The 14,786-nt window shown below is 48.1% G+C and overlaps 2 protein-coding genes across 2 annotated transcripts in view; both read left to right on the forward strand.

Annotated features, from left to right (window-relative positions):
• The window catches only part of LOC133452290 (NACHT, LRR and PYD domains-containing protein 3-like), a 28,698-nt gene extending 14,499 nt beyond the window's left edge, over window positions 1–14,199 (forward strand). Inside the window, exons 8-10 of the mRNA XM_061731514.1 lie at window positions 9,893–10,063; window positions 12,831–12,880; window positions 12,984–14,199. Coding sequence (XP_061587498.1) covers window positions 9,893–10,063; window positions 12,831–12,880; window positions 12,984–13,627 — 865 coding nt within the window. The 3' untranslated portion in view covers window positions 13,628–14,199. The remainder of the gene's footprint in view (window positions 1–9,892; window positions 10,064–12,830; window positions 12,881–12,983) is intronic.
• On the forward strand, window positions 2,300–8,504 carry LOC133452291 (protein NLRC3-like). The gene is made up of 7 exons (XM_061731515.1): window positions 2,300–2,427; window positions 3,626–3,751; window positions 3,829–3,999; window positions 4,525–4,603; window positions 5,589–5,796; window positions 6,248–8,038; window positions 8,386–8,504. The coding sequence occupies exons 2-7, from the start codon at window positions 3,669–3,671 to the stop codon at window positions 8,388–8,390; spliced, it is 2,337 nt and encodes a 778-aa protein (XP_061587499.1). The 5' UTR covers window positions 2,300–2,427; window positions 3,626–3,668; the 3' UTR covers window positions 8,391–8,504.
• Window positions 14,200–14,786: the final 587 nt, after the last annotated feature.

Here is a 14,786-nt window from a genome sequence, read left to right on the forward strand (position 1 = left end):
CAAACCTCTGAGTCCTGTTGGTCAGAAAGTCCAGGATCCACAGGATTAACTGGTCATCAAGGTGGAAGTGGGAGGAGAGTTTAGTGGCCAGGATGTGGGGCTGCAGGGTGTTGAATGCTGATGAGAAGTCAGCGAACAGAAGTCTGGCGGATGACTCAGGGAGCTCCAGGTGTTTGTGAATGGACTCCATGATGAAGGTTTAAGCATCATCCACGCTTCTGCCTGCGCAATATGCAAACTGGAGTGGGTCCATTAGGGTGTCAGAATGCTCTGATGATGTGATGTTTGATGATCTTCTCCACCAGGGAGGTGAGGGCCACGGGACGGAGATCATTCAGAGTATTTGGCTTATTTTTTGGGGATAGGGATGACTGTGGAGTGTTTCTACAGCTGTGGAACGGTGTGACTGTCGAGGGAGTATTGAAACAGAGTCGGGAACACACTCCCTAGTTGCCCTGCACTCAGTAGTGCCTCAGTAGTCGGCCGCTGATGTTGTCGGGACCGGGTGAGCTCCTCTCTCTGGTCCTCCTTTGAATGCATCTAGTACAGTTACATAACATTTATCCAGAGTCTTCCCCTGTCAGCTGGTTCCAGACTACGATGTCGCTGGTCTCTCAGACAGTCTTTGATGATTGCTGTCATCTACTTGTGTAACTGCCCTGACGCAAGTATCTCTCCAAACTGAGGGATCACACGCCAGAGTTTCCATCTGAGTGAGTTTCCCCCCCTCCCTCCTCCACTATGTTACAGTCCAGGTGGAGCATTGACTATTACACACACACACACACACACACACACACACACACACACACACACACACACACACACACACACACACACACACACACACACACACACACACACACACACACACACACACACACACACACACACACTTCCCCCGGGTTATTGGTGTTGAGGAGCAGCACTGCGTGTCTCCACACACCGGCAAATTAGTGCAGCAGATTAACTCATTTTATCAACACGATACTTCACTTTGGTATAGAAGCATGAAATTTGGCACAGATACTCTCCAAGGTCTACTCTTTAGGGAACAAGCGCGTGCCACTCAAAATTCCAAGATGGCGGCCCCAAAATCCAAGATGTCCGCCCAAAAATGTGTTTTTTCCTTTATAACTCAAAATGCCTTGGTTTTAAGCCCCTTAAATATATTGAAGTCGAATATAAACTTAGGTATTGTGGACATTTTGGTACCAAAGTACATGTCTTTATCCATTACGGTTCTTGAGATACATCATATAGAAACTTGTATATACCCGGAAAAGTGAGAATTTTGTAAGATTGATTGTTGTTACGAGAACATGGATTCATGAAAATGTTACTCTCATAACCTGATATTTCCAGTAGAGTTACTTACTATTAAGACAACCTGGGGGGTTGTCTTATTAGTTAAAGATGTCGGCCCTTTTTTCAAGATGGCCATCAAATTCTCATTATAGTAGAGTATAGTAGAGTGAATGTCACTACACAACCAGGGCACACTGGTGACATCACTGCTGTGGAACTCAGCATGGGGTTCAGTGCCAGCTGATCTAGTTGTACTAATACTGTAGTTGTTGTCTAGTAGTGATAGTATAGCTTTGTTTAGTGTCCCAAATGCTGTCTAACAGCCCCATGTCAATTAGGTAGTACTAGTTAGATCACACACACACACACACACACACACACACACACACACACACACACACACACACACACACACACACACACACACACACACACACACACACACACACACACACACACACAAACACACACACACACACACACACACACACACACACACACACACACACACACACATACACACACACGTTTATAAATTCATTGAGTTTAATTCAGTTATTTTATGAGGAAGATATTTAAGTTGAAAGAGGGATTAAAACCTTGTTGGGGCGTCCAACATGGTTTTATAGCCATGGGCATAGAGCCAATCATATTTTAAGACATTGGGGTGGCACCAAGGGTGGCCAATCAGATTTTAGGGGTGGCTTGTGCCACCCCAGGCCACTCCCTTAACACGCCTGTGGTTGGAGGTTATAAATAGACCACAAGTCTTCATGTTACTGACATTCATTAGCGGCAGAAATAAATACATTAAGGTCAATTCACCAATTAATGTCTCGGTCACTGTTTTTCCTCGTCAGACCTGTCAACCCTGTTTGTGTCGCAGATACTTTAGTCAAGTTTCCTTTCACTTTCTCGTGGACGGGTTTCTGGGTGTGGAACTCCGTGTGAAGGTGATCGGAGCAGTTTTTAAGCTGCCAGCAGCCCCATTTCAGGACAAAAGCGCTGCAGATGATTCACGTTTAACGGACTTACAGCTGGAACTGAAGGACGAAGGAGCCGACGGTTCGACACGTCCAGATGTTGGAGCTGAGTCGGTGAATGAGAGCAGCAGTTCAGGTAGATGACGGTCAGCAGGGCCAGAGTTGTTACTGGTGACTAAAGGCAGCTTTATACCTAGAAGGAGCTCAGTATCAGATCATTATTGTGTTTGTGGGGGAAGAAAGAGCTGCCGGCCCGAATAGATAGTAAATATGTGGAGACTAATAGTCCAAGTTCAGGTTCAGGCCTAAAAGGAGGAAGTGAACGTGATCAGAAACTCTGGTCTCCATCTAGTCCAATCACCGGATGTTCTGGCTCCATTTTATGGAGAATGGACCCAGTTAAAGATTTAGACCAGAACCAGAACCAGACTGTAAATATGTTTCTTTCTGCTGTAAAGTTGGACAGTGTTGAGGAATTTACCAAACCATTTCAGAAGTCCACTTTGTGGTATATGAGTTTTATTCAGCCGGCGGTGAGCGGATCTACACAGACCAGAGTCTGGTTGATACGCCGACCCAGATTGATTTGGCCACAGTTTTTTTATAGAAAAGTGAAATCAACAAAGACAGGAATAAACAAGCCAAGTGAGAGGTGTGAACTTTCAGTTTTGGGACTACCCCTGAGTAGTCAGGAAGTCCATATATGGTCTTCGTCTCTGCAGGGGCTGGAAGTCAAATCCACTCCCCCGGTGCCATCTCAGCAGGGATGCAAGACGCTGGAACTTGTGTGAGACAATAGGTCACAGACGAAAATCACCCCATGGGGTGCTCTAGTGTTCCAAGTCTGTTTGAGGCAACTTCCAAGGTGTGATAGGAATTTGAAGCTACCTCAAAGATGTTGAGTCCAGTTCAAAGCCCCGCAGGGGGTAGGAGGTTGGAGCAATCCACAAGGCGTCGTTGTCCCTGCAGGGGCCACGTGCTGTTAGAATGCTTCATCAACAGACAGAGGTCAGCGGAAATTAACTTGCTGTTGCCGCCTCTAGTGGTCAGTCGAGGAACTGCAACCAGCCCTCTGGACTCTCCAGGGTCTAAGCTGTTTCAGTAATTCAGAGTCCATGATGATCTTGTCCTGGAGACAGAAACTAAGAGCAAACGTGTGATTAAATGGAGTGTAAATGTGGGTTGAGGGCGTGAGCTAAGCTGCAGCTCCATGACTCCATCTAGTGGTCGGATAGTAGAAGTGCAGCAGCTTCCTCACTGCTGTCGGACATGAAGCTGAAGACCAGTCAGAGCTGCTCGTTGTACATCTACCATGACATGTGTTTCCTCTGCAGATGAAGGTAGAAGGTGTGTGTGAGCTGAAGTGAATCCAGCAGCATGGATCAGTGTGAGGACAGAGAGGAGGGAGTCCTTCCCTCCAAAACCTCCCCCAGGGGAAAACCTGAGAGAGAAGAAGAGAGGTGAGGTGATCTAACTGTACATGACTCTTCTGCACGCCAGAGTTCAGCCCTCACTTCACCAAACACCTTTATTACAGGAGACCTGGACCTGGACCTGGACCTGGATCTGAACCTGAACCTGGACCTGGACCTGGACCTGGACCTGAACCTGGATCTGAACCTGGTCCCAGCTGTGTGTCCTTGAAGAGTGATGCATCAAAGGATTTACCTATCCTTTTTAAAGAGTCTCCTGGTTTTCCTTCAGAGAGGTGAGTTGTTTATTAACGTTGTTTCTGAAAAACGTAACTGAGACTGAAACGTTTCCATGGTAACATGTTTAAAGTGAACATTTCTCTGTTTTGCTGCCGTTGTTAGATGGTTGTTGATGTTTCCAGAAACACAGCAGACTATAAAGGGGTGTTGGAGTCTCTTCTGAGTGACTGTAGTTCAGCGGTTTGTGCAGCAGGGGGCATCTTTCTGCTACGGTTGCAACATAATTTAGGGAGGAAGTTCTCCTCAGGTGGACGGTGTTGCTGGATGCAGGAGGACAGATGGTTCCTGGAACCATGTGAACATGGATCTGTTGAGAAGCTGGTCTTTGTGGACACTTGCTGGACCTTCTTGTACCACCAGATTGAGATCTGGTACTGGGAGAGAGACGTGGACGTCCTCAGTCTCAGGAGGACCAGAGAACCTTTAACATGACAGGAAGTCTGGTGGACTGTCCTCATCCAAACATGACTCCATGGACCTTCAGACATCATGTGACCTGGTTCTTCATGATTCCTCCACAGAGTGGACCAGCAGATCTCAGAGTCCCCCAGTGGTCCGTCTGTCCAGCAGCATCAGACCCAGCTGGACTCCATCTTTCAGGTATGTACATTCAATCCAATTTTCAATTAAATTTTATATATATAGCGTCTAATACAACAGATGTTGTCTCTAGACGCTTTCCAGAGATCCAGAACATGAACATAAACATAAACATAAACATAAACATAAACATAAACATAAACATAAACATAAACCCCCGAGCAATTATTACATAAACAATGGCAGGTAAAAAATCCCATAGTGGGAGAAAAACCTTAAGCCAAACAGTGGCAAGAAAAACTCCCCTTTAGGAGGGAAGAAACCTGGACCAGGACCAGGCTCATAAGGGGGGACCCTTGGGCCAGACTGGGGGAGTCGGGGACGTCAGCAGCACACAGCAGACATCCACGTAGGCAGGTGGAAGCAGCAACGGGATGACCGGGGATGGGGGGGGGGCGGGAACACAGGCCAGATCGCAGCTCCCGAGGCTCCGGCCTGCAAACATGCACAAAAAAGAGAAAAGGGGGCCTGCACAAGAAACTACAGGAGCGATGGATAAAAAACGATAGCTATGAGACATTTATAAAAATGGAAATGGAGAAGAGAGGAAGGGAAAAGGAGAGGAGAAGAAGGGTGAGAGGCACCGCCCAGTGGATCATGTCGGTGCCCCCCTGCAGCATAGGCCTTTGCAGCATATCTACCACCAAGCTATATTTGAGACTAACTATTATAGTCTTGTTCTATAGCTGCAACTATGACTATAGCATGCATATGAACAACAACTGCTTCTGTTGTCCTGAGGTCCATCTGCATGTTGGTCTCTGGAGACCAGTGGACTGTCAGTCTGTCCTTCATGGACCTGATGCTTGTCTCCATGCTGGTCTCTGGAGACCAGTGGACTGTCAGTCTGTCCTTCATGGACCTGATGCTTGTCTCCATGCTGGTCTCTGGAGACCAGTGGACTGTCAGTCTGTCCATCATGGACCTGATGTTTGTCTCCATGGTTTCAGTCTGGTTGTGTCCTTCATGTGGTCTTCTGTTCCAGCTGCTGGAGGACGACATTGTCATGTTTGTGAAGGACCAGCTGAAGAAGATCCAGAAGGTTCTGAGTCCAGATTACCCAGAATCCTCAGAAGGTCTGGAGGAGGATGAAGATGAAGAGCAGCAGAGCATCAGAGAGACACTCGTGAAGATCACAGTGAAGTTCTTGAGGAGGAGGAAGCAGGAGAAGCTGGCCGACCTCCTGCAGAGCAGTAAGACGTTTCTCTGAAAATCTGAGCTGCTGGATAAACCACACCCAATGTCTCATTAGATGATCAACATTCACAGATCAGACACAACATTAAACCCACTGGAAGGTGGAGGAACTCAGCTCATCTTCTGTTAGGAACATCTCATTAATAGGGTCATTAATATCCCAGTAAATAAAAGTTTTATTCTAAAGAGTTGAACCGTGTAGATTCAATATTCAGTTCCAGCAAACACAAAACAAACACAACTGGTGTGTCTGAAGTGAATCGTAGAGGAAACACTGTTGTTGTTCCTCTGATTGATCGGAGGGGTTTTTGGGAGGAAAACGCTTCAATACTCCTTATTGAACGGCTGATCAGTGAATGTTGAAATGTTGATTATTTAGAGGAAGTAGAACTTGTTTTGGGCTGGTTTTAATCACTAAGTGGTCTTCTTTATTTCATCTTTATTTAGAGACCATCGCTGTCGTTTGTCAATCCAAACTCAAAGTTCAGCTGCAGAAGAAGCACCAGCATGTGTTTGAGGGGATCAATAAAGCAGGAGAGACAACCCTTCTGGAGCAGATCTACACGGAGCTCTACATCACAGAGGGAGGGACCGGAGAGGTCAACGATGAACATGAAGTCAGACAGATTGAAGCAGCTTCCAGGAAACCACACAGAGCAGAAACAACCATCAGACAGGAAGACATCTTTAAACCCCCACCTGGAAGAGGAGGATCAATCAGAACGGTGATGACAAAGGGCGTGGCCGGCATCGGGAAAACAGTCCTAACACAGAAGTTCAGTTTGGACTGGGCTGAAGGCAGAACCAACCAGGACATCCAGTTCCTGCTTCCATTCACCTTCAGACAGCTGAATGGGCTGAGAGAGGAGAAGTTCAGCTTGGTGGAACTAGTTCATCTGTTCTTCTCTGAAACCAAAGGAATCTGCAGCTTTGAAGAGTTCCAGGTCGTGTTCATCTTTGACGGTCTGGATGAGAGTCGACTTCCTCTGGACTTCCACAACTCTACATTCCTCAGTGACCCCAGAATGTCCACCTCAGTGGACGTGCTGCTGACGAACCTCATCAGGGGGAACCTGCTTCCTTCTGCTCGTCTCTGGATCACCACACGACCCGCAGCAGCCAATCAGATCCCTCCTGAGTGTGTTGACATGGTGACGGAGGTCAGAGGGTTCACTGACCCACAGAAGGAGGAATACTTCAGGAAGAAGTTCAGAGGAGAGGAGCAGACCAGCAGGATCATCTCCCACATCAAGACATCACGGAGCCTCCACATCATGTGCCACATCCCAGTCTTCTGCTGGATCACTGCTACGGTCCTGGAGAACGTCCTGGAAAACGTCCTGGAGAACGTCCTGGAGAACGTCCTGGAAACCAGAGAGGGAGGGGAGCTGCCCAAGACCCTGACTGAGATGTACATCCACTTCCTGGTGGTCCAGGCCAAACTGAAGAAGGTCAAGTATGACGGAGGAGCTGGGACGGATCCACACTGGAATCCAGAGAGCAGGAAGATGGTGGAGTCTCTGGGAAAACTGGCTTTTGAGCAGCTGCAGAAAGGAAACCTGATCTTCTATGAAGCAGACCTGAGAGAGTGTGGCATCGATGTCAAAGCGGCTTCAGTTTACTCAGGAGTGTTCACCCAGATCTTTAGAGAGGAGAGCGACCTGTACCAGGACCAGGTCTTCTGCTTCATCCATCTGAGTGTCCAGGAGTTTCTGGCTGCTCTTCATGTCCGTCTGACCTTCATCAAGTCTGGAATCAACCTGCTGGAGGAACAAAGAAACACAGAGACTGACCTCTATCAGAGTGCTGTGGACAAGACCTTACAGAGTCCAAACGGACACCTGGACTTGTTCCTCCGTTTCCTCCTGGGTCTTTCACTGGAGACCAATCAGAACCTCCTACGAGGTCTGATGGAACCAAAACAAAGAAGATCACAGAACAATCAGGAAACAGTTGAATACATCAAGAAGAAGATCAGTGAGGAACTGTCTGCAGAGAGAAGCATCAACCTGTTCCACTGTCTGAATGAACTGAACGATCGGTCTCTGGTGGAGGAGATCCAACAGTCCCTGAGGTCAGGACGTCTCTCCACAGATGAACTGTCTCCTGCTGAGTGGTCGGCTCTGGTCTTCATCTTACTGTCATCAGGAGATCTGGAGGTGTTTGACCTGAAGAAGTTCCCAGGTTCAGAGGAGGCTCTACGGAGGCTGCTGTCGGTGGTCAAAGCAAGAAAGTTGTGTAAGTACCAACAGACACATGTTGGACCTCTGGAGTGGAGGCTAGTTTCTGACTACGTCTGGTTTTACCTCCACATTTCGTGTTTTCTTCACTTGTCTGGGTCTTTTCTTCAGCGCAACCTCACATGAGTGAGTTTACGCTGGTTCTTTCATTTCCAGAGACTTTAATGACACATTGGACTTAAAATCACACACAAGCATGAACTCTGACCAGGAAACACTTTCATTTCTGTTTGTACTGGGTGGGGCAGGATGAGCTGAAGACCAGCAGAACAGTTGGAGACACAACTACATTTTCTTCCATCACAGTGAAATAACCTGGTTGTTGTTCTTTTCTTCCGTCTGCAGACTGAATGGCTGTCACCTCTCAGGGAACATCTGTCCACTTCTGTCCTCAGTTCTCAGCTCTCAGTCCTCCAGTCTGACAGAACTGGACCTGAGCAACAACGACCTGCAGGATTCTGGACTGGAGCAGCTGTGTCCTGGACTGGAGAGTCCACACTGTCACCTGGAGTCTCTCAGGTCAGAATCCACCAAGTGTTCAACTGGTGACCGTTACAACTGTTTGTTTGGTGGTTTTATTAGATCCCCGTTAGCTGCTGACCTTTCACAGCAGTTTCTCTGGGGTCTCATCAGAATCATCAGCTTAATTACAACATTATCATTAATTAAAATACATAAACAAAATGCTCACAACTCAGAGACAACAGACACTAGGACACCTCCTAAAATTAAAAAAAAATCAACATTATAATCAGCACAATGCCATTATGACTCTACACTTTTGATAGTCAGGATTTATATTTTCTCATCATACTCTCAAACAAAATATTAAGAACAATTAAATGAATAGCTCAATTTAAAAAGATTTAAAAAATCATTTACATGTTTCAACAACACAACAACTTTCTGGACAGTGTGAGATAGAACAAACAAAAATGTGTTGTTCACATTTTAACACTCCCTTCAGCAAAACTACACACAAACACAAAAGTAATAGAGGAAAAGGAAACAGTGTCAACACAATAAACAGATTAATAGCTCAATTCTTAACAGTCCATTTTATACTCCTGAGTAAACAAAAATAAATTGAGCTTCTTTTTAAAGGTTATCGTATTATCTAAAGTCCAAAGGTCTGGTATTTCACTCCACACCACCATCGCTCTGTGATTCTTCTGTTTTAAGTTACTTCTCCATGGAAGCAACAGAAACTGACCTGATGATGTTCGCCTCGACAAGTGACTGTCTGTCTATGAAAAGAATGATAATCTTCTGTAGAGAGATTCTGGTGATTTGTCTGGTGCAGGGATGCTGAAACTCTCTGTAGCCTTAAGTCAAGTTGAAAACCTTTTTATTGACTTATGTCTGTCTGTCTTTAATTACTGCTTTTAAATTATTAAATCTTCAAGTCATTTTTTAAAATGTTTTTAGTTTAAGCACTTTGAGTTGTCTTGTACATGAAATGTTTTACACAACTTTCCTAAATGCCCTCATGATCTCTCTTTAATCTCCTCTGCAGGTTGAGTGGCTGTAACCTCTCAGAGGACATCTGTCCACTTCTGTCCTCAGTTCTCAGCTCTCAGTCCTCCAGTCTGACAGAACTGGACCTGAGTAACAACGACCTGCAGGATTCTGGACTGGAGCAGCTGTGTCCTGGACTGGAGAGTCCACACTGTCACCTGGAGTCTCTCAGGTCAGGATTCATTCAAGTCTTCTCCAGGTCCAGAGAACCTGCTGCTAAACGTGTCTGCAGCAGGACACTTGAGTAGAGAACATGCAGCATACCTGTGTTGTGTGTCTGCAGCAGGACACTTGAGCAGAGAACATGCAGCAGACCTGTGTTGTGTGTCTGCAGGCTGTCAGGCTGTCTGATCTCAGAGGAAGGAAGTTCTTCTCTGGTCTCAGCTCTGACCTCCAACCCATCCCACCTGAGAGAGCTGGACCTGAGCTACAACCATCCAGGAGAGTCAGCAGGGAAGCTTCTGTCTAGACTGGAGGATCCCCGCTGGAGACTGGACACTCTCAGGTAGGACACTCTCAGGTAGGACACTCTCAGGTAGGACACTCTCAGGTAGGACACTCTCAGGTAGGACACTCTCAGGTAGGACACTCAGGTAGGACACTCTCAGGTAGGACACTCCCAGGTAGGACACACTCAGGTAGAATACTCTCAGGTAGGACACTCTCAGGTAGGACACTCTCAGGTAGGACACTCTCAGGTAGGACGCACGGCTGGGTTGGTGGTAGTTATGGTGGAGCAGGTTTTCCTCCACCTCAGGTGGTTGCTCAGTGCTGTGCTGGGATGTAGTGGATACGGGATTTTCCAACAGGTGATGGGGGGGGGGTGTAGTGGATACGGGAGTGTCTGACAGGTGATGGGGGGGGGGGGTGTAGTGGATACGGGAGTGTCCGACAGGCGATGGGGGGGGGGGGGTGTAGTGGATATGGGAGTGTCCGACAGGTGATGGGGGGGGGGGGTGTAGTGGATACAGGAGTGTCCAACAGGTGATGGGGGGGTGTAGTGGATACGGGAGTGTCCAAAAGGTGATGGGGGGGGGGGGTGTAGTGGATACGGGAGTGTCCAACAGGTGATGGGGGGGTGTAGTGGATACGGGAGTGTCCAACAGGTGATGGGGGGGGGGGGGGTGTAGTGGATACGGGAGTGTCCGACAGGTGATGGGGGGGTGTAGTGGATACGGGAGTGTCCGACAGGTGATGGGGGGGGGGGGTGTAGTGGATACAGGAGTGTCCAACAGGTGATGGGGGGGGTGTAGTGGATAAGGGAGTGTCCAACAGGTGATGGGGGGGGGGTGTAGTGGATACGGGAGTGTCCAACAGGTGATGGGGGGGTGTAGTGGATACGGGAGTGTCCAACAGGTGATGGGGGGGTGTAGTGGATACAGGAGTGTCCAACAGGTGATGGGGGGGTGTAGTGGATACAGGAGTGTCCAACAGGTGATGGAGGGGGGTGTAGTGGATACGGGAGTGTCCAACAGGTGATGGGGGGGGGGGGGTGTAGTGGATACAGGAGTGTCCAACAGGTGATGGGGGGGGGGGGTGTAGTGGATACAGGAGTGTCCAACAGGTGATGGGGGGGGGGGGGGTGTAGTGGATACAGGAGTGTCCAACAGGTGATGGGGGGGGTGTAGTGGATACAGGAGTGTCCAACAGGTGATGGGGGGGTGTAGAGGTGATGGGGGGGTGTAGTGGATACGGGAGTGTCCAACAGGTGATGGGGGGGTGTAGTGGATACGGGAGTGTCCAACAGGTGATGGAGGGGGGGGGTGTAGTGGATACGGGAGTGTCCAACAGGTGATGGGGGAGGGGGGGTGTAGTGGATACGGGAGTGTCCAACAGGTGATGGGGGGGGGTGTAGTGGATACGGGAGTGTCCAACAGGTGATGGAGGGGTGTAGTGGATACGGGAGTGTCCAACAGGTGATGGGGGGGGGGGGGGGTGTAGTGGATACGGGAGTGTCCAACAGGTGATGGGGGGGGGGGTGTAGTGGATACGGGAGTGTCCAACAGGTGATGGGGGGGGGGGTGTAGTGGATACAGGAGTGTCCAACAGGTGATGGGGGGTGTAGTGGATACGGGAGTGTCCAACAGGTGATGGGGGGGGGGGGGGTGTAGTGGATACAGGAGTGTCCAACAGGTGATGGGGGGGTGTAGTGGATACGGGAGTGTCCAACAGGTGATGGGGGGGGGGGGGGGTGTAGTGGATACAGGAGTGTCCAACAGGTGATGGGGGGTGTAGTGGATACAGGAGTGTCCAACAGGTGATGGGGGGGGTGTAGCGGATACGGGAGTGTCCAACAGGTGATGGGGGGGGGTGTAGTGGATACGGGAGTGTCCAACAGGTGATGGGGGGGGGGGTGTAGTGGATACGGGAGTGTCCAACAGGTGATGGGGGGGTGTAGTGGATACAGGAGTGTCCAACAGGTGATGGAGGGGGGTGTAGTGGATACAGGAGTGTCCAACAGGTGATGGGGGGGTGTAGTGGATACAGGAGTGTCCAACAGGTGATGGAGGGGGGTGTAGTGGATACAGGAGTGTCCAACAGGTGATGGGGGGGTGTAGTGGATACAGGAGTGTCCAACAGGTGATGGGGGGGTGTAGTGGATACAGGAGTGTCCAACAGGTGATGGGGGGGTGTAGTGGATACGGGAGTGTCCAACAGGTGATGGAGGGGGGTGTAGTGGATACAGGAGTGTCCAACAGGTGATGGGGGGGGGGGGGTGTAGTGGATACAGGAGTGTCCAACAGGTGATGGGGGGGGGGGGGGTGTAGTGGATACAGGAGTGTCCAACAGGTGATGGGGGGGGGGGGGGGTGTAGTGGATACAGGAGTGTCCAACAGGTGATGGGGGAGGGGGGGTGTAGTGGATACAGGAGTGTCCAACAGGTGTTGGGGGGTGTAGTGGATACAGGAGTGTCCAACAGGTGATGGGGGGGGTGTAGTGGATACAGGAGTGTCCAACAGGTGATGGGGGGGGGTGGGGGGGGTGTAGCGGATACAGGAGTGTCCAACAGGTGTTGGGGGGGGTGTAGTGGATACAGGAGTGTCCAACAGGTGATGGGGGGGGTGTAGTGGATACAGGAGTGTCCAACAGGTGTTGGGGGGGGTGTAGTGGATACAGGAGTGTCCAACAGGTGATGGGGGGGTGTAGTGGATACGGGAGTGTCCAACAGGTGATGGGGGGGGGGGGGGGGTGTAGTGGATACAGGAGTACATTTTACATCTCTGCTTCCCCTGAGAGAGACTGAGCTGGTCTGACCCTCCTCCTCCTTCCAGGGTGGAACCTGCTGGACAACGATGGCTGACACCAGGAGGTCTGAGGAAGTGTAAGTGTGTTTTTATTCAACCATCTTCACTGCTTCATGAGTCCATCAGTGATCAATAACTGATCAATAATAACTGCAGCTGCTTGTTTGTTCTCTCCATCAGATTCCTGTCAACTCACCATCGACACAAACACAGTCCACAACAAGATCAAACTGTCTGATGGCAACAGGAAGATGACGTGTGTGGGGGAGGATCAGTACTATCCTGATCATCCAGACAGGTTTGATGTTAAACCACAGCTGCTGTGTAGAGAAGTTCTGACGGGTCGCTGTTACTGGGAGGTCCAGTGGAGGGGACATGTTTCTGTATCAGTGAGTTACAGAAGAATCAGCAGGAAAGGAAACTCTGATGACTGGAGGTTTGGATGGAATGATCATTCCTGGAGTCTGTACTGTGATCCACGTGGTCAGTACCATGTTTGTCACAATAACAGAGGAACATCCTTCATCTCCTCATCTCCATCTCCAGACTCTGGCAGAGCAGCAGTGTACGTGGACGTTCCTGCTGGAACTCTGTCCTTCTATGAAGTCGTCTCTGACAGACTGATCCTCCTCCACACCTTCAACACGACCTTCACTGGACCTCTCTGTGCTGGATTTGGACTCTGGTCCGGCTATAGGTACTCCTCTGATTCCTCAGTGTCTCTGTGTCCAGTTGATGATGATGATGATGATGATGATGATGATGGTGATGATGATGATGATGATGATGATGATGATGATGATGATGATGATGATGATGATTAAGATGATGATGATGATGATGGTGATGATGATGATGATGATGATGATGATGATGATGATGATGATCAAGGTGATTATGATGATGATGATGATGATGATGATGATGATGATGATGATGATGATGATGATGATGATGATGATGATGATCACTGTTTATCTTTAGTTTTTTGGTTTATTGTATTTTTATTTGATCTTTTCCACATTTAAACATTAAATAATTTACTGGATTGTTGATGTTTGATCATAAATTAGATTTTTATCTCATTATTCTTGTTTTATTCTTGATTCTGTCTCTAAATGTTTTCATGTTTGACTTTACGTTTAGATTCTTAAAGTCTTGTTTCTTCCCTGAAAGAAAGTTTGAGCTTCAAATCTAAACACTTCCATTTTACATTCAACTTTTCCAGTTTGTATAATATTTGATTGATTTATCCGATTGTTTTAATTGGATTCCTTCAGTTTTCAAAGTAGTTGATTTAAAAATGGAGTGAGAAGATGGAAATATTCATGTAACATCCAACATGTAAAAACATCAGCAGCATGTGTAAAAGTAATCAAGTACTTTTGAAATAAACCGAAGATGAAGTGATGACTCCTCTTCCTCTCTGACCTCCAACTCCATCGGTGTTAGAAAGTGAAGATGAAGTGGTGACTCCTCTTCCTCTCTGACCTCCAACTCTATCGGTGTTAGAAACATAGTGAAGATGAAGTGGTGACTCCTCTTCCTCTCTGACCTCCAACTCCATCAGTGTTGGAAACAGAGTGAAGATGAAGTGGTGACTCCTCTTCCTCTCTGACCTCCAACTCCATCGGTGTTAGAAACAGAGTGTAGATGAAGTGATGACTCCTCTTCCTCTCTGACCTCCAACTCCATCAGTGTTAGAAACAGAGTGAAGATGAAGTGGTGACTCCTCTTCCTCTCTGACCTCCAACTCCATCGGTGTTAGAAACAGAGTGTAGATGAAGTGATGACTCCTCTTCCTCTCTGACCTCCAACTCCATCGGTGTTAGAAACAGAGTGTAGATAAAGTGATGACTCCTCTTCCTCTCTGACCTCCAACTCCATCAGTGTTGGAAACAGAGTGAAGATGAAGTGGTGACTCCTCTTCCTCTCTGCAAAAATTTATATGTCCACTAGAGGGCAAATAAGTAATTTTAATGC

This window comes from Cololabis saira, chromosome 10 (assembly GCF_033807715.1).
Source record: "Cololabis saira isolate AMF1-May2022 chromosome 10, fColSai1.1, whole genome shotgun sequence".
In the NCBI taxonomy this organism is placed as follows: Eukaryota; Metazoa; Chordata; class Actinopteri; order Beloniformes; family Belonidae; genus Cololabis; species Cololabis saira.

What these genes read in the sequence shown, in the direction of transcription:
- LOC133452291 (XM_061731515.1), top strand. Translation starts at nt 3,669, where the DNA reads ATGGATCAGTGTGAGGACAGAGAGGAGGGAGTCCTTCCCTCCAAAACC. An exon ending in CCTGAGAGAGAAGAAGAGAG is followed by an intron (nt 3,752 to 3,828) that starts GTGAGGTGATCT and finishes CCTTTATTACAG; the next exon opens with GAGACCTGGACCTGGACCTG. An exon ending in AGCTGGACTCCATCTTTCAG is followed by an intron (nt 4,604 to 5,588) that starts GTATGTACATTC and finishes CTTCTGTTCCAG; the next exon opens with CTGCTGGAGGACGACATTGT.